The sequence below is a fragment of the Branchiostoma floridae genome, chromosome 2 (assembly GCF_000003815.2).
Source record: "Branchiostoma floridae strain S238N-H82 chromosome 2, Bfl_VNyyK, whole genome shotgun sequence".
Classification (NCBI taxonomy): Eukaryota; Metazoa; Chordata; class Leptocardii; order Amphioxiformes; family Branchiostomatidae; genus Branchiostoma; species Branchiostoma floridae.
Window position 1 is genome coordinate 1,625,556 of NC_049980.1, and position 26,760 is coordinate 1,652,315.

At 40.9% G+C, this 26,760-nt stretch overlaps 1 protein-coding gene and 1 long non-coding RNA gene across 2 annotated transcripts; both read left to right on the forward strand.

Annotated features, from left to right (window-relative positions):
* The first annotated feature begins 1,834 nt into the window (after positions 1-1,834).
* LOC118410232 lies at positions 1,835-2,566 on the forward strand. The gene is made up of 2 exons (XR_004830540.1): positions 1,835-2,007; positions 2,528-2,566. It is a non-coding gene; the product is annotated as an uncharacterized LOC118410232 (long non-coding RNA).
* Positions 2,567-2,569: 3 nt separating this feature from the next.
* Positions 2,570-23,090, forward strand: LOC118410231 (laminin subunit alpha-2-like). The gene is made up of 11 exons (XM_035811792.1): positions 2,570-2,696; positions 14,242-14,391; positions 15,147-15,295; positions 15,925-16,110; positions 16,636-16,884; positions 17,542-17,758; positions 18,363-18,530; positions 19,278-19,449; positions 20,262-20,389; positions 20,873-21,110; positions 22,188-23,090. Exons 4-11 carry the CDS (start codon positions 16,085-16,087, stop codon positions 22,328-22,330), a joined length of 1,341 nt encoding a protein of 446 aa, XP_035667685.1. The 5' UTR covers positions 2,570-2,696; positions 14,242-14,391; positions 15,147-15,295; positions 15,925-16,084; the 3' UTR covers positions 22,331-23,090.
* The last annotated feature ends 3,670 nt before the right edge of the window (positions 23,091-26,760 follow it).

Genomic DNA, 26,760 nt, shown 5'->3' on the forward strand with positions numbered 1-26,760 from the left:
TCGGGAAATTAATGGTACAAATATCTCTTTATTTAGAAACATCTAAAAGTATGTGTATTTGTTATTGTTGCAACATGTCATCATCAGGACTCGAAATTAACATAGTCCCATAGTCCCGGGGCACCAAAAAATTTAGTCCGGGAACACTAAAAATCACTTTGGGACCTTTTTTGGGATGGTATAAAAATGATCAATATTATCAGAATTAGGGCTGGGTATCGGTACAGCGTACCGGTACAAAACCGGTTTTTCTTATTGGACCGGTCCAGAAAAACCGGACCTGAAAAATTAGGTGGACCGGATGTTGGACCGATTAGAAAATTAACATATTATTTTATATGGCATTCATACGTTTTGGCGCTTGCAGTTGGAAGAAAATGACAAGAGTGAAGTAGAGTAGAGTTTATAGTAATTTCTACCAATGTTTACAGTCAATCGTACAGGTGCAGTTAGCGTTGTAGTATTTTAAAACGCCAGTGTTATGTCTAATACTCCACCAAACAGATTTCTTTGTAGTGAAATGGACCATTGGTATGAGTCATACTGAATCAGGTCCAGGTTCAGGTCCGGACCTGGACCTGATCCTCTGGACCTGAACTGGACCTGGACCTGAATTTTCTGTACCGGTACCCAGCCCTAATCAGAATGTAAACCAATCATAAGTTTGTCAGGCGCGTGACCTAGCTTTTGGTTCCCAGTCCTAAGGCCCCCAAATTTGATGTGACTGTGCAATTACAGTGTGCGTTTGATCTGCAAATACACTAAATTTAACATCTGTATATAGTACCATATTGATGATATTATTACACAAAATACAAATGTTTTCCACAGACAAAAAACTACTTCTTCCCAACTTCCACTTGTTTTGCTACTAAAGTTACAGCAAGTGGTCCTGTAAAGGACTGTTGTAGTCTACAGTACCAATGCTATTACACAAAGTACAAATTTTTCCACAGACAAAAAACTTTCTTCCCAGCTTCCACTTGTTATGTTTGGTTTGTCTCAAATTTCTGGAGATATGTGGGACTGTTTGTCTAATAATAGATCAGACAAGACATGTTTGAATCTGCATTGCTTTTGAGTTTATTGTAATTGACAATTAGTTAATTAATAATATAGACAGAAATATTGTACTCTGAGTCTGACTCAACTTTATTGTTGTGATACGGGACTTCCTAAAAACCTGCTTGGGACCATCCATCCTCACTTCGGGACGATTGGAATTTATTTTTGGGAACACTTCTGGGACGGTAGGGGAAAAAGTTAATTTCGAGGCCTGATCATATGTTCCAACAATTTGCGTCATTTTTTTCCTCAATGAAAACTTTTATTACCCCAATAAACAAAGCTGCTAAGATGGGTCTTTTGTTTGGGTCTTGTATTTTTAGATTCTCTTTAGTAGACACTAGTTCTTGCTCTTTTGTGAAAAGCTGTCAGACAGACACAATTTCCTGTACTTGGCAGGGATGTGTGAATTGCTATATTCCCAGCCCACTGACCCAGTTTCATCATTTTGTTTCACTGTTCGAACATATGATCACAAAAGATGAATCTATGTTGGAACAATTTAGAAACTAACAGCAATAATGGATTTGATGTTAGAAATGTTTCTAACATGTATGAACACTATAGAAAATATTTAAAACATCACACAGATGTTATGAATAGTTCTAAACAGTTACTTATCACATTTAGAATGTTATGAAAATTTTCAAAATGTTGGACCAAAAGGCAAGAAAGACCCTCTTGGTAATGTGGAATCGACTCTATTGTGTTTATAGTCATGAACCAACATCTTCTCCATGTAATGCAAGATGTAAAACTTTCCATCTTGTTTCAGCTGACCGTGTCTACGCTCCCTGGAGTGTCTGTTACCATGGTAATGAGGAACATGATTGACGGCACAGTTGTGGAGAACAAAACTGCAGAATCCCAGTTGGTGCTTGGAGGAGGAGGAGGAGGGACCCAGATTGTGTTGGGATCTCAGCATCCAAACCAAACAAACAGGTACACACCAGCTGCTCTGTTGTGTTGGGTGGGAATTGCACCCATATATGCCATGACTCCTCTATGTTCCATCACCACTATGTTCCGACAGCCCTATTTTCTGACGCCCCTTTGTTCTTTAACCTACCCTAGGGATGTCGGAATATAGCAATGTCAGAACATACTTTGTGGGGGTGTTGGAGCATAGCGCTGATCCCTTGTATGCGTGGATTCATCCAGTCTGGATTCCCCTAAAGATGAGCGTGCCTTCACCACATAGATGCTTGCAACATATAAAACTGGGCTGGTGTGGCAACCATTTGACTCTCACTCCTAATTTAGCATTGCTCATCATATGGGTCAATTTGGTATGACGGCCTTGAAGAAGTGTCTCCTAACAAGAAATACCTGTTCTGCCATACCTTCCACTGTATTTTGGAAAATCTCAATAACAAACAAATAAATTTTCTTAAACATACTTGACTTGAGTGTCGTATAACAGTTGAACTTCAAATTCTTCCTCTATTCCTTACTGCATCAGTGTTGGGCCCACCTCGGTGAAGTTTGCTGGTTGCCTGCAGGATGTACGGCCCACCTCGGTGAAGTTTGCTGGTTGCCTGCAGGATGTACGGTGAAATGACAGGACAGTCCAGCTCAACACAAACTCATCATCATCTGATGCTGTCAGCTTCCAGGGCTGTCTGCCTCAGGTGACCATTTCTTTACAATTAGAGTGGACAGTTGTATGTATGTGTGTGTGTGTGTGTGTGTGTGTGTGTGTGTGTGTGTGTGTGTATGTTTTGTTTTGCGGAAGGCAATCTTTTTTTCTTCTTCTTTTTCTTGTACCTTTCAGTTACGACTTTAACTGTTAATGGTTTTATCCCCTTCATAAAAAGTGATTTTATTATTACAGATGAATTGAGGCAATCAATCTTGTTCCAATCAAATGCATCAGGGTACAACTCAGGTGCCAATCTTTAGTAAAGCTTGTTCGTAGATTAGATGTTACAGATCATTTGATGTAATATAACCGGTTAACCAGTTGCCATTGACATTTTGTATGTTGGCCTGCAAATCTTGTACATGTACATAAGCATCATAGTGAGGCCAGTCACATACCCCCCCAACTCATCAACACTGAACCGGACATGTCAACACGACAAGGTCCTGATCAAATCACCCATCAAAGAGTGCGAAGACGTTGTTGGCACAAATCCCCCTTCTGTTTGCCGACAGCCATTACAAGCGCAGATAAAGACATCAGAGGAATCAGGGATCTACAGGATGAATAGAGGATTTCTCCAATGGTGATAGCCCTGTACTAAGTGCCACTCTTATTACACATCAAAGGGAATGACAAGCATATTGGTATGCAGCAGCCAGTCCTGGTGATTGCTTTCTGTAGTCTCCATTTGAATGCTCACGACAAGCCATAAGGTCCAACTTGCCAAGATCTGCTTTCTTACTTAGGTTCAGTCTATTGAAGTCGTTTTTATTTTGGGAAGCAAAGTTGTATTGGGTTGTTTGAGTTTGTCAACTTTGAGAGTAGTTAGACGTATAAGGAACTGTAACCGACAAAACTTCTATGTATATTGTAGCTTTGGTACTTAAAAGTGTAATATTTTGAAGATACAAAATGTACCTGTGAGTTACTAGAGATATTGTGGAAAATTGTCCTTTCCAACAAAGTACCTGGTAAAATACTGGCTAAGTTCAGTCAGTGGTGTCTTTTTACAAAAAATTGTAAAGGCCCAAGCAAACAAGCAAGCAAGCAAACAGACAAACTAGTCCCAACAGTTTCTGCTCATTCCTTTGTTCTGACTTGCACCCAGCAACAGTCCTCAGTTCCACAGTGTGCAACATTTTTTTTTTGTCCAGATCAGTTTATGACACCAGAAGTACTTTGTCAGGTGTAGGAACTATGGAGGACACGTCACCAGACTTGTCCGTGTGCCGTCCATTACACTCTCCTTGTTTTGCGATGGGTTCGGCCAAGAAAATCTCCCCCCGTGGCAAGATTACCGCTTGACAGTAAAAGACAATCCTGCCATACTTCAGGATTAACCAAGCAGGAGGGGTCATGTTGGGGGATTTGGGCCGAGATGTAGTTTTGGTAGCGGCATCCATGTTTCATAAGAGCAAAGGGTCCCGGGGGATGGCCTGGAATGTGCTGAGGATGCAGTTTTTCAAGCCACACTAACTTAGCATACTGGTTCTCAGATTTGCTGCTTTTTGTACCTTAAGTTTATAATTTTAATCAAACCCCAGATTTCATACGTTGGCACCAACAGTTAAAGGAATTTATTATCTTCCTAGTTGATACAGTTTTTTTCTTTTTTTAGATATATCATAATATCATAAGTTGGGCCACAGCAAGGAAAGTTTATGGATGACATCTTCTGCAACCCTTCTGTGTGAGAGGAAAAAAATGGTTACTTTTGAGATGGTTACATTTGAAAGATAGTCACCATAAATGTTGTAACAAGATTCAAGCGACAAAAGATGGCATCACATCCTGCAGCCAAGGAGTATTCAGTCTGCATGGTACACTAGTACCAGCAACTACACGCATGGCTACCACACAGGTATCACTTCTACAGCTACCAGACTAGTTTCATTTCTACAGTTATAGTTGTGTCACTTCTACAAGTACAATCAAGGCTACAGTATGACATGTTTTCTTTTTTGTAATTTCCTCTTATGTTGACCATCTTAGTAGTGAAAAATTTTTTTCTTTTTTTGCCAAAATCAGGCAAAAATTAATGAGCTTGCTGGTGCCATCCTTGTTGCGGCCTTATCAAAAATTCATAGTTTGAATGTTAAGCCGAGTATGTATATATGGTATGTTGACACGGCAGTTAATTAAGTTTATCACTGCTAACGCTAGTTCACCTTTTTCTGCGGGTAACCTATATCCGTTTATGGAAAAAAACAAGGTATTTTGGGATAGCAAGTCAACAGATGGTGGTTTAAACTGTATATTGAATATCCTGCAATTTGAAACCACCGTTCGTTGACTTATTAATTACCATTTTTTTTAACAACGGATATAGGTTACCCCACAAATAAAGGTGAACTAGCGTTATAACCCATTTCCAGTAAAAGAGAACGAAGGCATTGCATTAGTGTGGCCTCACAGCTCTTTCCCAGCCAAACATATTGAACTGACACGTTTTTTGTTGCAAGAAGCTGGAAGCCTGTGGGGAATGGAAGAGTGGCCGATCAAAAAGTGTGCCCGTTATGAGGGGATCTGTGCTGAGAGCCTACATGTGATTACCACTGCCCATCACACGTCTGCAGGCACTTCAATGTTGGCAGTAGTGATGGCAAAAGTTTTGGAGTTTCGCAGATTGGACTGACACTTAATGGCAAATCAGTACTGGTTCTTCATGATGTAGTATTTTGTACCTGTACCGAATCAGCTTGCATGCTTCATGATTTAGTATTTTGTACCTGTACGGAGATCAAATTTCTTGCTTTATGATTCAGTATTTTGTACCTGTACCGAATCAATCCACTATTTTGTATCTCTACCGAATCAACTTTCTTGCTTCATGATCCAGTATTTTGTACCTGTACCAAATCAACTTTCTTGCTTTATGATTCAGTATTTTGTACCTGTACCAAATCAACTTTCTTGCTTCATGATCCAGTATTTTGTACCTGTACCGAATCAATCCAGTATTTTGTATCTGTACCGAATCAATCCAGTATTTTGTACCTGTACCAAATCAACTTTCTTGCTTTATGATCCAGTATTTTGTACCTGTACCGAGTCAACTTTCTTGCTTCATGAATCATGATCCAGTATTTTGTACCTGTACCAAATCAACTTTCTTGCTTCATGATCCAGTATTTTGTACCTGTACCAAATCAACTTTCTTGCTTCATGATCCAGTATTTTGTACCTGTACCAAATCAACTTTCTTGCTTCATGATCCAGTATTTTGTACCTGTACCAAATCAACTTTCTTGCTTCATGATCCAGTATTTTGTACCTGTACCAAATCAACTTTCTTGCTTCATGATCCAGTATTTTGTATCTGTACCAAATCAACTTTCTTGCTTTATGATCCAGTATTTTGTACCTGTACCGAGTCAACTTTCTTGCTTCATGATTTAGTATTTTGTACCTATACCGAGTCAACTTTCTTGCTTCATGAATCATGATCCAGTATTTTGTACCTGTACCGAATCAACTTTCTTGCTTTATGATCCAGTATTTTGTACCTGTACCAAATCAACTTTCTTGCTTCATGATCCAGTATTTTGTATCTGTACCAAATCAACTTTCTTGCTTTATGATCCAGTATTTTGTACCTGTACCGAGTCAACTTTCTTGCTTCATGAATCATGATCCAGTATTTTGTACCTGTACCAAATCAACTTTCTTGCTTCATGATCCAGTATTTTGTATCTGTACCAAATCAACTTTCTTGCTTCATGATCCAGTATTTTGTATCTGTACAGAATCAACTTTTTTGCTTCATAATCCAGTATTCTGTACCTGTACAGAATCAACTTACTTGCTTCATGATCCAGTATTTTGTACATTTGTACCTGTTCAGATTTCTTGGTACAGAACCACACACACTCACTCACTACACAGTATAGGTATGCAGTGCCCAACATGGCTGCCATTACATGCAGAACCACATCAGTTTCAGCACCAAGAGAAGACCCCGCTTTTGGCACTGATGATGGCAGATAAATGATACAACTGCCAAGTTTTCACCAAATTGCATCATTATAAGATTCTAATGTAATTTGGCTGCCAGTCAAATATTCCATTCCAATCGTGACTGTGAATAAATGAGTCGCAGTTTAATTTTGTCATCATGTCTGATTAAATGCATGTTCAGACAGTTCCAGGTTTCCACCATTCCTAACTTAACTGTCATTACATTTCTTGGAACAGAGCTGCTGTAGTTGGCAAATGGATCAGACATTTGTCCACCAGAAATGCCAGTCAGAACTATTCTTAGAGATCAAATCCATCTCTAATGGGGGTTTAAGGAAAGGGATTTAAACAAAAATGTTTCCATCCAGATTCAATCTCACAAGCAGAGGGATGAATGTGACTGTGGTAGCAATGGATGAATAGGTTGCCACATTGGTATAGCCTCTTCTGGTTTTTGTTATTTGTGGTCCATCCTTGTGGCGATGGTTCACTGAAGATGGAATTGCTCTATCAATAAATATGTATTGGGCTTGATAACGTCTTGTCAGAAAGTCGTGCTTGGAGGTGAGGGGCGGCAAGGGTACATTAGGATGTGGCCCCAAATTCATCACCCAAAACTTCTGCCGCTTCTGTGACTTCTTGGTGCAGGTAATTTATCAGGAGTGTGTGCTCCGCGTTACATCAAGCGATGGTCGTGTCTCTGCCGGCCTGTGGAAACTAGCTCATCCAATTTCACGGAAGCGTGGCCAGCGTGGCTGCGAGCGCCGAAATGAGACTTCGGCCCATCCCATCTTTTTTGCGTAAGGCCGGATGAAGTCACTTGTTTGGTTCTTATTCAGTCTGCCACTGGGAAGAAAGAGGCATGCCAGATTTGAAGATGGTATGATTAGAATTTACTTAATGGGCAAAACCAATAAAACCCATTGGTAATGAACACAGACAAATTTAGGCAAAAAATTTAGACAATTTAGTTGCATCAATCCATACACAATAGATGTTGTGAAAGAAGTGCCAGACAAAATAAGAATTTCTTTGGCTTTGAATCTTTAAAACTGTGATTTGGATATCTACTAAATGAAGGTTGATTCTGTAATTCTGTTACTGAAGTAACATGATTGTATTTTATATGTTACCTTAGAGCTAGCTTTAAAGATGATTCAGACATTAATTGCAGGAAATTGGTCGTTTAAACTGTGGTCACCACCAAAATGTTTGAGCCAAAGATTCCAGAACCAGTTAATAGAGTTGGATAGGCCCAGAAACAGTGCTGCCAGCACATGGATGGCAAGAGGGTCGGCCCATTTTTGTCAATTATGAGCATGGGAAATGTTTGTGTCTGACTTGTACATGCTTGCAGAGAGGGAAACTCTACCATAAGTCATGCACATAAGTAGGCATGATTTTGTTGGATGCAAACCTGCAACAGTTAAAGTTTGAATTGTGAGTACTGTCTAATTTCAGTAGTGAATTGGAGGATTTTCAGTTTGCAGTTGAAACAATTCTGTACCACAATGTTGTTTATCTGTCAAGCTGACAAGCACAGCTTTGTCAACAACAAGAGAACAGTATGATACAATTAAAATACATTGTGGTTTTGTGATTACATGTGGTATAGATCCCCCCAAAATCACAATGAAACCACTACAAACATTTCAAGATTTCAAGATGCGTGATGCAAATTCACCCTCTCTTACATAATCCTATGAATGGTCTTGCATGAATAAGTACAAATGTATCAAAGCAGATCCCACAGAAATGCATTTAATCATCATCAAACCTGCTAAATGTTTCTATCCTTGCACTAGTCTTGATGATCACAGAATATGCACTTGTTAATTGTCTAATAAATCACTCATATAGATGCCACAATGCTTTCCAATTAGATATGGAACTAATGATGCATTAGAAAAGTGCGTGTACATGTCTGGAAGTTACAAGAAGTCTGGTACAGATTTGTGTTGACAAGCACGGCTCATTCCTCCCATTAAAAGATTACTCCTGTAGAGCTCCAAAACTCCCCCGCACGATTCCCCAGACCATGGAATGTACTGAACTGATTCCACAGATCCGATGCTGAGAACTGATGTCTGGTTCTGCCTAATCTGGCCTTGACTTCCTGGGCTGATAATTGACAGGACAGATTTGTTCCACTATCTGCTGCCATCTGTGCATTCGACCAACAAAGCAGCATTAGTAGGCCGTACAACGACAATATTGTAGGCTTTTTTTTTTACTCAGGAAACTTGAACATTTTTTAAAAAGTTTGCCAAAATTCACATTAACATTTAGATAATGATAGAAGGATCTGAAATGATTTTGTGCAAGCCATGATACAACTTCTTAAGTTAGATTATTTGTTTGCAGACCAGTTGGGGCCTCATATATTCCTGGTGATTTAAGTATAACTGTGCCTTGTGGTCTATCTACTGATAGATTTTGGCACTTTAACAGCACCTTAACAGCACCTAGATCTTTTGGATTTGACATTTCATTCGTTACTTGACTTTACTTCTAATAGTAGGGCAACCTGCATGGCTAACAACATCTAAGACTTAAGGATGCTAAACATGTTTTTCTTGTTTTAACATGTTAGTGATTTGAACATGATTTTCTATATTTCTTGTTTTATACATTATTTTAATTTTTGGCTGATTCTGTCTGATGCATTTTCCCACTTGCTCCCATAAGGCATCAGACATGCATGTAGCAGGAAATTGAAGACAGGAAGTGAGATAACCTTTGATAATCTATTTCGGGACCTTTCTGGGATCTTTCAACTATGTCTTAATGTCAGTGTCCTCAGAGTGCCTTGTATGCAGAAATATCTGTAGAAACATACACCGATAATCAGACACACCCCAAAAAAAATTTCACAAATTAAAGTAAAAAAGATTCAGGGGAGACTTTTTAAAGCAATCAACGCTTACCCTGCCATGCTGTGCTACAAAGTTACAGGCTTGCAAACACTTGTCCCTGTGGAAGGAAAGGTTCTTTTCTCACAAAGGGGGACTGGATTGCAGCCCTTTTGCATTCCAAACCGTGGGGTCTTCTGAGGACTGTGTTGATCCAAATGCATGTTTACAGCCCCTATGTGGCTCGCCCTATTACATGCACCCTGGCCAACTGCCCAGCTGCAAAATGGAGGCGGTTAGAGGGGTCAGGATACCATCTGTCAAAACCTGAGTCTCATGTCTGCCATGGAAATTTTGAAAGGCCCTGGGAAAATTGTGGTTTTGACATGCTGAACTGAGAAATCTGTGCAGAATATGCAATGGGGGAACACAAGACATTCTTCTGCAGTGCCAAAGAAAGCATCTGGGGGCCCAATATCTACTCTAGACTATGGAAGTTGAACACATACACGGCTATCAGTCGACTCTCCCTCTGCTGTAGTGATAAAGTAAATGTTATGTGGCCAGGGGCTACTGAAACGGAGATCTCCCATGCATCATCTGGAGGCGGATGGACTTTAACTTTTAACTCAAGACATACTTGCATACCAAATATCAAGTCTTACACAATGCATATTATATAAGGGCCTTCTGGAGTTATCATTGTCAAAGACACAGACACACGAATGCTGCCAACACTGCATGAATTTGCGGGGTGAAAACTGTGTTTCACGTGCCTGCACATTCCAGTTTTCCGAGACTTTGCAGGACGTGTCGACCTGCTCACTCTTTCTGTGCAGGACCCGGGACGTCCTGCGAATTGTCGGAAGTGCACCATTTTTCTGTGCAGGACATGCCGGGCCCTGCGAATACCCGTGCAACCAACGTGAAATCTACACGCACGTCCTGCGCAGCTGCAGCCTGCACACCTGTCTCCGGACATAGGTCTTAGGTGCATAATTTAGCAGCCAATTATCACCTAATTATCCTCCCCGGTTTGGCAAACTTAGTGCGCGTGCGCGGTCCGGCAGAGAACGGCAGCATTGCGCCCATTATCATGCAAATCTACTGAACCTTCCCCCCCCCCCCACCTTGAGTTACTAGTAGCGTCGTAGATTTGTTGAAAATATCTATATTTTTTTTATACTAGTAAGCTTAATGAAAGCTAACTAAAGCTTCGTGGTGTTGTTGTGTGTAATACATTCCCGTGTCAGTGAAGTTATCTTTAATGTCATGTATAAAATGTATTGTAATTCAAGTTCTTTCTTTTTTTTTGCCAGCTGTTGTAGTGCTCCAATCTTTGTGCATGTACTGGTGCTCTGCAGTCAGTAAGTTTTGCCCCGGTTTCTATGCCTTGGTGTGATGCATTCACTCCCGTAGAATATCTGGATTTCTGCATTCTTCGTCAAGTCCCATCCATGCAGATGTCTCAGGCCTCTAAGCCCTCTGCAAAACCACCAACTTGAATTCAGGACTACACTTCCATGGGAAGGGGCAGGGCCGAGTAGTTTCCTCGGGGTGCATCAGTCCTAGAGCCGAGAGCTCGCCTGTACGGGCCCTGGTACTGTTGGTCTGGACCATCCAATTTTCGCCAATCTCCCCAAACACAGGACCTCCATTTAAAATTAAAGTCATATCTGAAGGACGTCTCTAGCAGAAGCTAGGTACTCATTCTCATCCGAGTGAAGTGAGGAAAGTCATGTAAAGTGCCTTTCCCAAGGGCGCAACATCAGTGTCATGGCAAGTTTTACACTCGGGACCTCTTGTTTCTGATGAGCCTAACGCTCTGCCGATTGCACTACGCAATATCACATAGCATATCAACTTGGCCATTTGATGCCACTTAACAGCTTGTAAATTTTTCTTTCAGAAAGTGTTCCCTTCATGGTAGTCAGATTTTATCATATCACTGACATTCGATGACACTGTTATGGGTAACATTACGGGTGTAGATTTTATTCACCCAGAATTCTGTTTTCAGTGATTAGCCGGCCAGGTTTGACTGTATTTGATCACTACAACTGCTGTTAGCATGTCTTAAAGGCTTTTATCTATTCATGATTCCGCGAGGGACTTAGTTTATGGCCCTGCCATGTTGATGAATGAGTGTGAGGCTGTGATTAAGTGTCTTCAGCAGGTATTTGTACAACACAGCTGAGACCCTACTGAACTTCGCAGTAACGTCCCACTCCCATTATATACAGGTACTCTGTCACTGCCTTTCCTGACTGTCAAACTCTGCTCAATTCTGTGCAAAGATAAGACTTCCCCCAAGGAATACTTTGCCTCCAATCCACCAAAGTCCAACTTATTATTTCCATGAAAAATGGGTGTGTTGTTTTTGGTGTTTCTGCCTGGTGTTTCTGTGTGTGTGTTTGTGTGTGTTTGTGTGTGTGTGTGTGTGTTTGTGTGTGTGTTTGTGTGTGTGTGTGTGTGTGTTTGTGTGTGTGTGTGTGTTTGTGTGTGTTTGTGTGTGTGTGTGTGTGTTTGTGTGTGTGTTTGTGTGTGTGTGTGTGTGTGTATGTGTGTGTGTGTGTGTGTCTAGGTATATTGTGATGATTTGGTTTGTCGGTTGGAAAGACAAAGGTCAAGGTTGATTTTGATCCCCCTGGTGTGTGACCTTGTTAGTGCAGGAGAACTTCTGTTTTTTGTAGCTCTTGTCCTGGACATTCCAATTGGTCTTGATATTTGGATGGCAGCTACATTTACATGTAGCTTTTAATGTAAGGAAGAAGCAGTGTAGGTTTGAGCCCCAGAACAGCTTGCTCTGGAACTGCATTTTTGCTAGCATATTTGTTACTACATGACATTGTGTATAGAATACCGTAGGCTTTAGGATTTCTTTTTTGAAGTTGTTTTATTATTGACGTTGCCCCACAGGAATGAAGTGTTGTTTTGGGCTATTGTGTGTGTGTGTGTGTGTGTGTGTATGCGTGCATGTGTGCACATTCTTCACTTCACTGCATTCAGAATTCACTGAGGTATCCTCATTGCTACCCTTTTTGGCTGTAGCACTAGGTATATATGGGTTGCAAAGCAGTGGGTGAAGTTTGCCATTTCTCTTCATTACTCTTCATCTTCAAGAAAACCTCGTACACACCCTTATGCAGAATACCAATCCATGCATTTCTCCAGAAGCAACCTTCAGCTATCCATGTGAGAAAGTTCTACCCCTACCTAACCAAGCACCCTCCAGGCACTGATAATGTTCCTTACATCTTTGTTGCCATTAGTTTTACTGGGCTCGTTTGATCTCCGTAACTGCCACCAGGCTGCCTTAGAGGTGTCGGAAGACTAACTCTCTAGTGCTCCTGAGTTTATAGCCTGCCTTCTTCATTACTACTTCCTGGCAGCTTTTTTTTCTGAGTGGGCCGACAGAAGTGTTAGTGTGGAATGCACAAATGACATCCTTTGTCAGGAAAGGATGGGGAGGGATTGCACACACATGCCCCCAGGGCTCTGTTAGTATAATCATGGGGTGCTGTCATGTGAAAGTTATAGATGGAAGTGTGCGGGAGTGTTCACATATAAAGTTAATGCGTAACCTTTGAGAGCAGAGAGAATATTTGTGTTAATGTTATATATTGGATGCACTCTGTCAGTTAAAGCATTAAGATTCTACTCAAGTCTGCTAGTGCTACACTTCTTGACACATGACTTAGTCAGGTACAGTGGCATGGAGGATGGAGATTCTAAAATTCTATAGGTCTTTTGTTTACTCAATGGAAGTCATTGTTTTCTTAATTTCTTGTGTGTTTTTAATCCTCTTTCTTTTCCTTATAATCATCCTACAATGAAAATTTATTTTGAAAGTTACAACAACCTTTTACCAGGGATGAGTGGCTATACTATACTTTACTTATACTTAGTGCTGTCCATGGTACTGAATCATTAGAGCTTTTTTGTTTCACAAACATAATGGTCCTTAAGGTCTTATCAAAAAGCTGAAGGAAGAAAACAAGAAAAAGAAACAAACTCAGAAAGTTGGCATTTTTTTAGTTGTAGTACTGCTGTATATGCAGAAATGTTCCCAATGCTTTTATGTTATCGTTTTTTTACAGTGGCCACTTCACCGTGAACTCCACAAACATTTTTTTAATTCCGTATGTGACTACAGTATATTGTGCTATCGCAAACTCATCAAAACAGCCATGAATACTATTTTCACACTACTACTACTACTACTACTACTACTAAGAAATTAAATCCCTGTGAATTTAAATGCGCTATTTACAACTTAGTAAGAAAATGTGACAGTGTTTTTTAAAAAACACATCATTGATGGAATGGTTGAGCAAAATACATTTTTAGTCACTGCTGTGTTTAAAGCCTGCTTCCATGCACTGTACAGGAATCTCTTAGTGAATGTACATAAAATTATTTACATACAGTGTCAAATTGGATTTGTCACCCTTTTATAATTTGAATGTATATGGTGTAAAAGTACGATTTAAAAGAAAAAAGACATTAATTTAAACATTCAATGAAAGAATGTTGAGCAATCTATTGAATATTTGGTCTCTCAACATTTGCACCTTGTACATTGTAGATGATAAACCAGATAATGAGTGTTTGCATGAGTGAGTCAAAGGGGTTGTAGAGAATTGAAAACTTGATTATGCATACAATATTTTGCCGCTCTCCCTTCACTCAAGTCAACTGTTTCTGATGTTTTTTACCCAGGTTGTGCCAGGAGTTGGTTTCCGTGGTGACAGCTCCTTTTCCCAGTTGGCCATTCCATTAGACTTTAGCGGAGCTGCCGAGATCTGGTTTGAACTGAAGCCTGACAAGTTGGACGGGGTTTTGCTGTACGCTGAAGACAGTTCAGATGCTGTAAGTCTGCGATGTCCTAACCCAGAGATATTAGACTAGTTAAACTGTAATATCCAACACAAAAATTGGACAAATTTTCGACTAAACAGCACCAGTCTTTGTCAAGGAATGAACAATCCACTGCTGTCATGACGTCGAGGTTTGCAGATTAGAACACGTGACTCAGTAAGCAGTGCATCATGAGTTGCAGGAAGTCTATGGCGCCCACCGTCTCTGTTCAGGGATGGTTGTAAAGTTCTATCTACAAATGTATCTGCATAACATGACGTCACAACAACAGTGGATTGTTTATTCCTTGACAAAGACTGGTGCTGTTCAGTAGAGAATATTTGGGTGAGTCTAATTTTTGTGTTGGATATTACAGTTTAACTAGTCCAATAATGGCTTCTACCAACACAGATGCCAACCTTTCAAGCTAACCCAGAGATGTTTTTTTCCTTAAGTTTACCCTGTTCAAGGTGTTGAAATTGTAAAAAAAACATTGTCCTAAAGAAAACCAAAAATCTGATGAAAAATTTATTAAGCCAATTTTTTGCTTTGTTAATTGGAAAACATTGATCCTTCTCCCTTAGATTAGATAGTACCAAATTTAATCTTTTTTTTTATTTGAAAAATATAGAATAGAACAAGGCCATGCATAAGATATTGGGTATTTCGTATTGTATATCCAGAATGTGAGAATGATGTCACAGTCCTTTAACATAACTTTTTTTTCTTAATGCTCAATGTATTTTGTTCAACAATCCCCACTGCAGGATCACTTCTTTTACCTGGCCCTTTACAACGGGCACCTATTTGGTGTGCATCAACCAGCCCAGGGACAGGCCCAGGTGCTGCAGCCCAGCAGCAACCTGCTGGTGGATCAACAATGGCACCTAGTGGAACTCAATATAACTGCAGGAAGGTTAGCATAGTCATAGAGCCATTGTAGTTAATATGCAAGCAGACTCTGTGTACTGGTCTTGTTGCTTTAAATTTGCGATGTTGCTTTTGTTCTAAGTTGTTTTAAACTACGTTTTAAATTTATGTTTGAAAGTTGTTTTATGGGCCCTCTATAAGATTCACTCAGGTCTCACGATTAAACATCTAGTGTGGTACACAACACATAGTACATCTTGTGAGTAAACACACTACATCTCCCCTAGCATCCATGTATGGTCAAGTAATGTAATATGGGCATAATGCTTAATCAAATTTCCTTTCCTAATGCCAGGAGATCAAATTATGGGAAATCAAAAACTGCAAGAAGGAAAGCTCCTTATGTCGGTGAAATTCAGTAAATTGATGCAAAGAGGAGCAAACCAAAGCTAGCATAGGCTTCTACCAAGTTCTTTATTTGGATTTATCAAAACAGTGCAGACCTTGGTTTGAGAGTGGCAGGGAATAAAGTTGTGGGAAGGTCTTGAATGTTTGATAGGGGCTTTATAGACTGTGTTATTAGTCTTTCCATGGTTGTTAACTGGGGGAATTAGATACATCATGGGTGTACCATACAGTGCCACTTCACATCTAACCTGTGTTCCTCTCTTCCAGTATCTCAGTACAGGTGGACAGGAGTGGTGAGGCTTCAGCAGGTGTGCTGACAGGTGCGCTCTCCTCATCACACCTGTACCTGGCAGGTGTGGGCCCCGCCCTGCAGGAGAAGTTGAACAGGTGTGAGGAGTGTCCTGTGGTTGTCTCCTACACAGGTGGCATGCAGGGCGTCAGTGTTAATAGCAGGTGAGAACAATAGGTGTCTTTTGTGATCTTACTCGTGGACATGCTTGTGATGCATCTCTCCTCAAACAAACTGTATTAACAAAGTTTCTTAGTACACACTATGAGTACACTGTCACCTGCCAACATTTTGGTGCCATCTCTCAACTTTCTCACAGCTAGTTACTGTTACAGTAGTATTAGTCAGTGCAACACAAACTCCACTTTCCAGGGCTGTAACTGGCCCCTCCCCACAGGATGTTGGGCAGGCCGCTGCAAGCGAGATTCAATCAGGCTAGGTTAGTATTACCCTAAAGAAGGTGAAAACCGGACCAAAGCATTGGCAGGTAATAAGTTGTGTGTAAATAACTTTGTTATCCAGTTATTTACCAACCTAAGGAAACTATCCATGAATGTGAAAACTGTTGAAACATTTACCGGTAATACTCTTTTATTAGGAAGTAAAGATCACAAAGTAAATCATTCTAAATTGCCTAACTGTGACCAACACACCTTTAGCCTGACTGTGTTTTTATATGTCCCTCACAGGGTGCTGGACTTCTTGGACCCTGCCACTGTTCTTTCTCAGAGAGGGGTGTACCTCAGTGGACTGGACCCACCACAGAATGTCACCGCTCCCACCCTGCCCCCACCTGGCCCAACAGTGGCACCTCCCAGTTGTGCAGACCCAGTCCAACCCGCTTACAGCGGGGAGGGCGTGAACTTTGGTCGTCATGGCAACAGCTATATCTCCTACAGTTTGTCTCCTGAGACAATGGCACAGTACTTCAGAACAAGGTGAGTCTGATTCAGCTGTGCTTGCTGTAGAACAGGTTCACACTTCTTCATATATATTATGACTCACTTTGTGTGTTTGTCACTGGTGTGGTTAGACTCATCCATAAGGTCTCCTATGCACAGCCTCGTCTGTGGCCTGTACGATACCTTGGGGAGCTTTTACTAAACTGGGCTGAGGGAAATTCCACTTTTGTGGGCATGGCCTCTAATCAGCTATCAGCCAATCAGATAATCGACTTTGCTGTAATAAAACATTGAGATGATTTTCTGATTGGCTGACAGCTGGTTAAAAGGTACAGTTTAGCAGAGCCCCTCCAAAGAATATTGTGTATCAAATCTGTTTTAATCTAAATGGTGCATAGTATTACATAATTTCTTAATGAATTTCCCAAGCATCCCCAACTCTCCTATTGGGACAGTTAGTTCTCATTTTCAGACAGTAAAGTCTCTCGATCCTGATGTTTCTGAAGAGATGCTATCTCAGTCCTGTTCATCATCATCTGAGTGTGATCTATAATATAAATGACCTTGATGTTGCCTTTGGGTCGTGTTATGTGGTGAAATTGTTCAGTACCTAGAAATGGTTCCCTAGCCTTTCACTGAACTATAAAGCCTGGCGATTTCATTATTGACAGTTTTGGATCATCTATTTTTCAGCTTTGTCCTAAGGTGCCAGTTCCGAGCAGAGGCCCCGGATGGGATCCTGTACTACAGTGCTAACAACCGGAATACTCCTGACAACCACCTGGCTGTCTACATGTCAGAAGGATACCTGCACGCAGACATGAAGACTCAGCAAGCCAGCAATAGCAACTACCACAACCTGAAAGTCAGGACACAGTTCAGGGACTACGCTGACGGGAACTGGTGGGAGGTGGGCACCAATGGAATTGTGTTTTATCAATTGTAGCAAGCCCACCTTAGGAAGCTGATTGAAACTTCTGCTTTCTGCTACTACTAAATAAACCTGCTATAGGTGTAGGGGACTAAAATACATCTGTCAGGGACACACCATTGGTAGTCTTCCAGCAATTAGAACCTAGTACCTTTAGATTTTAAGTCAAGAAATCTTGCCATTTTAGTTGTACAGTTTGTGTGCTACCATTCCTTTGGCATAAAAGGGCTGTGTGGCCATGCTGTTAGTCATGCAGGCTATTGAGAGATCTCACAGGTTCAATTTCTGGTATTCCTACCAAGACATTGCTTCCTTGGGAAGGACACAACTTTTTCACTTCATCCAGGACTAGTACTGGTGTATAAATGGGTAAGGTACTACCTGACTTTGGTTGGTTGGGATAGATAAAAGGCTGTGGAAGGAGAGGGATTGTCATACCATGCGCTAGACACACTAGATAACATTTTATTCACTGCCCGGCCTACACCCTTACATACACAATGTATGCTAAACCCTTACCAATTTAAGAACCTTTACCTTTATTGTATACTAACTACATAATCTATTTCCCTTTCCCTGCCAGGTGGTCATTTTGCGCATCCACAACTTCCTTGCAATCATTGTGCCCGAGCGGAGAGACTACGTCAACAACAACCAGCAGTCCAATATTGAGACTTTTATCGACCTGACCTTGCCCCTTTATGTCGGAGGAACAGACATACATGTTGACTACCCCATCTTCTCACTCCGGGTAAGCCAGAATAGAATATTATACTTACAACAGTTCCAGGACCCCACCATTTCATATTATGTGTGTTTCACATTGATTATTCAAATGTTCCTGAATAATTTTAGTATGATCCATCAACTTCCTAAATTCATAGTGGTGCAGGTAAAATTTGTCTGATGCAGGTAATTTTCAATGTTACCTGCACCAGTGCAGGTATGCAGAAAAAAAAGTATTTTAAGTTGGACTCATTAATCATGGCCATAGCATATCCAGAACTCGAGATATCAAAATTGAAAGTTCTGCTGCAGTACGGTAGCATTAGGTGCTAAAGGACCCAAAATTTGATCATTTCAAGTTCTAATCAAATCCTACCAACCTACCAAATATCAATACAATCCATCCAGGCCTTCTAGGGTTATGCTGTTCACCTATGAATGCACACACAAATTTTGCCAAACATAGAAGGTAACAACACAGGGTATTTGTATCATGATCACCTGAGGTACTGACTGCGGGTAAGATCCGCTTGTTGACCTTTTATGTTTGTATGCCTATACATAGCCCCATAAGGCTTGATTGTACAATATCAAAAACAAAGCCCATTCTTCCTTACCTTACCTAACCTACATGTAGTCCCATCCTTATGTCTGGGAGTTGGGGACTATAATACTGGTTCATTGTAAAAATACATGTATGCCAGACTCTGACAAAGTAGCAAATAGCTGTACCAGTTGCCATTTATGTTTGACAACAATGGTTTCACTTCAGAAAAAATCGGGCTTTGCTGGCTGTATCCGTCTACTGGAGATCAGCACTGCTCAGCCAGTGGACACTGTCAGCTTTGATCTTGGGAGTCCGGATGACCAGTACAATGTCGGCCAGTGCTACGAGGCTGTTAACCCTGGAACCGCCTTCAACGGGACCGGATTTATAACCATGGGTGAGCGGGATGGTTTATCTCTCTAATCTATACATGTTTTGTATGATTGTTTTGTAGATTTGTTTTGTTCAAATTTTGTAATTTGCATTCTTTGTTACTTCTTGTATCAAAGAACTTCTTGTTTATTCCTTTTTATCTATATTAAGTTTATTTTTGGTTTTTCCCACAGGGCACATTGAAAACTGTGTAGGGGATTTGTTTCCCTTGTGGAATAGATAAAAGAATATCAATTTCTCTCATTATCAACTTTGCTGTATTTTTTTACTTTCTGTCAACATTGGTGTCAATTAACAAACTTTACTACCAAAATCCGGAAAAGCTGTTTCAAATAAAACTGGCCCACAAGTTTCTGTGACACAACGCATTACTGACATGTACATGTAATGATAGTAGCAAGTCTAGGGTGCAAGGATGCCTATGGGTTTCTGCTCTGGTCAAAACTCAACGATGATGTATTTCAGCCAACTATGACTAGGTTTGACAAGGCATGATGTAGTTCACCCAACTGGCTTCAAAACAACTTAACTTCCCCAAGTATGACGTGATTGTTTGAAGTACAGTCTGACTCAACTACGTCTTTATAACCCAAACTACATTGTTGTGTCCAGCTATGTCGTAGTTGGCTGAACTACATACATTCTGACTCATCAACATAACCCGTCAAACTACGTCATTGGCTGAACTTCTGTAGGTCGTAGTACTGTTGAATTTTGACAGGAGACTAGAAACCGTAGATTTGCAGAATTAAGAAAACAATGTCATGGACTTCAGAAGCTTTTACTTTGACATACTTATTTTTCAATTCCCTTCAGGCACCCAAAGTTTGGAGTCAGGGTTGGATGTGAGTGTGCAGTTCAGCACGGTCCAGCGCTCGTTCCTCCTCCTCCTGCTGTACCAGGATCCAGGCAACTACTTCCTGATGGATGCGGAGGATGGCAGGGTCAGTCACATGCACCTTCTTTTGTGCTGAAGAGTATTGAGCAGGTTTTGCTAGGCACGGAGACACTTTAAATGCATTTAAGTTCGCGAGATTTAATTTTGCGGTAGCGTGAAAATGGACTTTTCGCGGTGGTTTAAATTTCGCGGTAGCACCATGCACTGTAGTCTCTTACTGTTATGGAAAAATGTTCATGGTGGTTTTAAATTCGTGGTGAAGGGGCCACCGCAAAAACTGCAAACATGAAACCACCGGGAAAGTTTCTGCATATACAGTATATACAGATTAGACACAGAACTAACTTGTGAATAATTTGTTTGTGGTACATGTAGATTGCTTTCTTGAAGTTAGAAAGTCTGGACAGGATGTTCCATAGATGGATGGCACATTAGAGAAAGGTTTCGCTTTTCATTCATTGTTTAATACTAAATTGTCATAGTTTAACTCTATCCAGGATGACTTTGGAAAATATTTTCCTTCCACCAGATCCGTGGGCACCTGCGTAAGAACAACATCACCACCACCATTCGCACCACCCATGTGACCGGGTTCGAGGTCTGCGACGGAGAGTTCCACACGCTGGTCTTCTCGGCCAATCTGGTGCAGCGCGTTGGCGTGCTGCTTCTCTCCATCCAGCTGGATGAGCTGCCGGACAACCGGTTCCAACAGACAGGCTTTGATGACATCAGCATCCATGGGGAGCTGTACGTGGGAGGGGGGCCAGGTTAGTCTGCAGTGTGGATTGTCAAAGAATCTACTGATTGAACAACCCATTGACCAATAAATGACAAATTCCATATTAAAACAGATGTTAAGCATTAGATATTGTTTATCGTAGAGATTCCTTTCAACCTTAAGTAGTTTATTCTTGGAGTAGAAGTTTTACAAGGTGATACACACACATTGTAAGTTAAAAGATGGACCTTGTTACTGTTCATGACTGGAAGCTGGGAAGTGTTGAAAATGATATGAATTAAGTTATCTGGAATAGAAGATGCATGACAATTAGGAACTTGTGTATGAACAAGTGTGAAGAAGTAAGCGAAGATTGGAGACTCCGAGATCATTCTTCCTGATTGGTCAATTGATTGGTCTTCCTTTTGGTTTTTGTCTGTAAAACAGATGTGTTTTCACAAGTATGACAGACTAAGCTAGTCATTGTCAAGGAAATACATGTACAAGTCAAAAATTCAAATGCAGCATGTTGCGAGAGTCACAGAGATGAAATAGGAGAGATCAACTTGTCAGTTGAAGAGTTATAATAACAATCTAGTTTGTATCCAGTAGTTAACAATTTTTGTAAGAAAGTGTAACATCGAATGTTGAAAGTTTCCATATGAAATTCTGCTGAAGGATTTAGGTTCCTCCAAATTTTTTTCAAGCAATGACTGTTTTTAAAGGTAGGGTACATACCTCCAAATTTTCGACGGCTGACAGTTCATCTTGCTCACGGAGAATTACCGTCTTGATCTCGTGAGAGAACTCGAGAACTAGGTCAGGCTTGCGTAGATCATCTGCCCCCTCCCCCCACCTTACGGAGTGGGGATAGGTAGGACTTTGGCAGCTCCCAACCCTGACCTAGTTCTCGAGTTCTCTCACGAGATCAAGACTAGGTCATTCTTCGTAAGCAAGGTGAACTGTCAGCCGTCAAAAATTTGGAGGTATGTTACCGTATGTACCCTACCTTTAAAAACAGTCATTGCTTGAAGAAAATTCGGAGTAACTGTATTCATACGTGACTGATGATCCTCTTCAACGATGCTGAAGGGTTGATGTTGTTTCTCCTTGTATCATTTTGCAGTTGCTGCCTCCTTGGCTTCCCCAGGCCTGGTGCAGACTCCCTTCAAGGGCTGTCTGGAGTCCCTGGTGTTCGGAGAAGCACTGGACCTCCGACAGGCCGGACTTACAGAGCACGTCACCTCAGGATGTCCAGCAAGACCTTGACACTCAACCGACTTTCTTAACTTCAAATGTCTGAAATATTAGGATAAGATAGAGGCTATACTTGACTGTGACTGTTAGTACATTGTCAAAATGAAATAAAGTTTCAACATCTTTGCCACTAGTTTTACTGTAAACTTTCAGGCCATAGCACTCAAATGAAAACAGTAGGGCTGTAATACTATATGATTGTTTGTATCAGTTTCTGAACACACCAGATTTTTTACAGTAAGAACAATCTACGCTGCATAAGATTAGACTGTAAGATTTGATCCAGGCACACTGGTACAGACCACTACTCTTTTTGGTTTGTGCAGCTCTGTGGTATCTTTAACATGCTCAAGATGCGGCTCCTTTTAAGAGAGGGCCTTCTGCTTAACGTCCCATCAAAGAGGATGTCTCTACTTTAAAGCTATTAGGTATACCCATTTTCACTAGAGGGTACCCAGAAAGATGAATGAGGAAATACCACATTGGGACCTGTTAGGGATTCAAATCCAGAACCTTTACATTCAGTGGCCATCTAAATTATTTGTTTGCAGTATAAGTAGTGGAAAGTATTACACGCATGCTTGTGTTTGAATGGTCACCAATATTCATTGTTATAAACGTACAGTAAAGTCATAAACATGATACACAATCATGTAGGGCGTCCTCTTTGCCACTGTACTAAGATGACAACCTGAATGTTTTGTTTCATCTCCAGATGTGAAAAAGTATGTTTGATGTATATCTTGCTTAAATAAAAGTTGGCTATTGTGTGGATCGTTCGTTTGTGTTGTGATTGAGTAGTTTCTATCAAATTGAATGTGGACAGTCACAACCTTTCTTGCTTTGCACATCAAAGATTCTGTTATCAATGGGCTGATAAACATTTTGCAACTTCAATATGTCAAATCGGAAATTTCAGAATTCAAAAGACATGTATGATGTTGATTATATTCACAAGTTATTACCGATTTCATTCTTAGTTCAAACAAAAAAAAACTACATGAAGTATCGAGTTTTAATAGATTCTTCCAAATACTTTCTCATCACCAACAAAAAGAAAAATAGCAACCATTAACACTTGTATATATCTTGAAATATTTCTATAGAGTCTCAAGAGTCTTGAAAAAGATCTCAAGACCCGCACACACACACACGGGAAGAGAAAAAGAAAGACGGACGAACAGGATGACAAACAATCATTTAATGTTCTTTTTGGAAGACTAAGCTCATTATCATCTTCAGACTTCTTCATGACCAGTTATTACATGATGAGAGATCTGAGTTTTGTGAAAGGCGAAAGGAGTCGCACAACCCCGGATAACGGCCTGGGCTGTTTCATCGATCGGAGCGGCACCTTTCAGTGTCTGCTCTCCACCTGGTATTGCCTGAAACCAACGTACCAAAATCACGGTGAAGAAGCGTTCAGCAACTGTTCATATGTGACCTGCAGTATTTGAAGGAAACTACTTTGCAAGGAAAGCAGGTAGGTAGGTACTTTGCAACAACCTTACTCCTCACAAATAAGAACATTCCTAAATAAAGTTTGGGAAAAGAATTGACTAAAACATCATGACATGACATGGAGTTTATGCATGTTTTGCACATGTATATATATCATGATCACACGTAGGATTCTCATACTTTTGCGATCATTGATGCCTATGACGATAGCCGCGTTGGGGAAGTCATGATCACATTTCAACTAGTCTGTACATGTGTAACACAAATTTTGCTGTCCGGTGCTGTAACTGGCCCCTCCCTGTTAGGAGGACCGGCTGTTATAAACGATATTTAATCAGGCTACATTCCAACATACTTGAAACGTTTTGATGGTGTTTGGAGTCGCGATGAGGCCCAGAACTGCGACAGTGACGGACACGTCCCGCCGAGCCTTTGTCAGTTCCACACGGAGGAAGCTGAAGAATCTGTATATATATAGACCGAACTTTGAAGCACAGTAGTGTGTTAGGGTTGGACCTGACAACTGTCCTGGTGGGGAGACAGAGTAGAGAAGTACACAGTTCAGCCGCTACGACACTTAGAAAGGTCTATTTATTTCTATTTTCTTTGTATGAGTGAAAGTAGACTGGTTCACCATTTCGAGACGTCAACACCCATTACAGAAGAGGAAAGCTTGTACCTGAATTACACAACTAAGGCTTAGGTCCCAATTGCACTGGTGTAGCCCCCGGTCGGGCTCCGAAGCCACAAATTTGTTTTTTTTTATTGCAACAGATAAATACATAACATGATGGCGACACACTCAAGCTCAACATGCTTATTTTCGTGCCGTCATCAGAAACAAACTGAGAGTACAAAAGAACATTGAAACAAATACAGACAAGCAAAGCATATAACAAAAGTAATGTTAAGTAACACCATATAACAAAATCATAGAATATAAGAAAATACATTTGAATATAGGTGGATATTCGTACAGGTGGTCCGGGCCAAGCTGGTAGGATAGAGATTCACTTATTCAGATCTTTTTGTTTCTTTTATTAATGATTGTACATGCTGTAGAAGTTTTGTGTTAATTGAGTCATTAAATGGACTAAATCATTATCCGAAAGACCGTCTATGTTTATGGCAAATCCTACCAGCTTATGCAAGTTGCTGAGGAGGGAGATACGGTATTGAGTGTAGTTAGGGCAGTACAAAAAATACTGCTGAATACTTTCACAACGATGGCCACAGGCGCAAGCACTACTACATGTACTAGTAACGAGATTGCGAGAGTACAAGTTGGAGTTTAAACTAGAAGTACCTAGGCGGAAACGAGTGAGAACAGCGCAAGTGAAACGAGGACCTATGCTGAAGTATGGAACAGAGACAGGGCGCACAAATTTGTTCCGATGGACTGCCGGATACTGTGGGTGCCCTTTGGTGTTCCCCACGGTCAGGTCACGGCGTCTATTTGTCACCGGGTTCTGGATTCAGTTTGAGTCCGACTTTGATTCAACCTGGTGCCCGGCCGGGCCCAGAATACCCCGGTAGCCACAAGGTGTCCCACGGAGCCTCGCAGGAGTCGCACCCGAAAGTTTCAAAAAATAGTCCGTGAATTGCCCGGCAGGGCCCCCTTTTCTAATCGGGACCTACATGTACGCCTAAGTATCATTTTGATATACATGTATGTTAAATATCTAAGCTTGATAGTTTGCTCTCGTGGATTTTTTTATCCGTGACATTACATTAACCCTTACCTAACCTCGACCTGACATTTGGAAACTTTAGAGCAACTTGAAGGGAATGCTTGGTGTGTTTTGCTACCTGCCAGACCACTTTTACCAGAAACGTGCCCTTTTGATCTGTGTGACGGTGGCACTGTTTCTATGACTTAATGGATTTATCCTTCAAACTTCAGCAGCCGGTCCAAGGAAAGACTGCTATGTACTTCTATTCGAGCACGCAGAAAATGTGCCCAAATAGCCGGTAGAATCGGTAGAAGCAAATCATCGTTTTACCCAAGCAACCTTGGTCATCTTTATGCATTCAGGCTACCGCTTTTAAATCGACCAAAAGGAAGCAGTGTGTATTTTCCAATGTAAATATGAAGTCAAGCTGACTTCATTAGAAATAGACTGACTAAGTACAGCATTTTCAGCACCAAGGACAATGCCCTATACACACAGAAATTCACCATACACAAATAATCCACTAGTCTTATATGTACTCCATAACGTAGTTGCTTTTAGTAATGTCCTCTATCTTACGTTTGTTACATGTCTACAGACAGTTGTGATGTGCTTCATACTTAATACCAATACTTGATACTTAATACTTCAATAACTGACTCCCCTGGACACTTCCCCACCGTTTTTCCGAATGTCACGATCTCCGCATCCCTATAGGAAGGCCTGGTCGTCTGGTGGAGGCTAAAAACTCTAGACCAAGAAAACTTGCCCTCAAATGCTACTCTGTCAACTGCCATCAATTAATGCATTTCGTTCAACATGGCTAGGGACTTGACCGTACTTAAGGGGAGGGGGGCGTATCGAATTTTTGCTTTTTAGCCGGGGGAGTGGCATTGGGCCTAGGGGCCTATGTTTACAAGCAAAATTTGCCATCGAGTGCTGGACATGCATGACGTTTCAGTACCCCCCCCCCCCCCCCCCGACGTCCCTTGTTAAGTATTGTTTGTACTGAACTGTCCAAACATAATATATATGGTTTCGAGCATACGTTGCCAGAATTCTAAGAAATTTTACAGTTTTCGTAAGCATCGCTAACATTTTGATCCATGACGGAATGGAACGTTGACGACTGTCTTTGACACGCAAATTGCAATGCTAGTATGAATCGTCAGACGGCGCTGTTGATCCATGAACATGGTCATCGCAGAAGGACTTCCGTACACCCTTACTGTTGCATCTACTTTTCGGCGGCTCCAGGAATCGTCCAAAAACCTTACGAAAACTAGATATCCAGGATTCGTACTTCCG

What these genes read in the sequence shown, in the direction of transcription:
- LOC118410231 (XM_035811792.1), top strand. Translation starts at nt 16,085, where the DNA reads ATGCAGGGCGTCAGTGTTAATAGCAG. An exon ending in CTGACGGGAACTGGTGGGAG is followed by an intron (nt 17,759 to 18,362) that starts GTGGGCACCAAT and finishes TTTCCCTGCCAG; the next exon opens with GTGGTCATTTTGCGCATCCA. An exon ending in ACCCCATCTTCTCACTCCGG is followed by an intron (nt 18,531 to 19,277) that starts GTAAGCCAGAAT and finishes GTTTCACTTCAG; the next exon opens with AAAAAATCGGGCTTTGCTGG.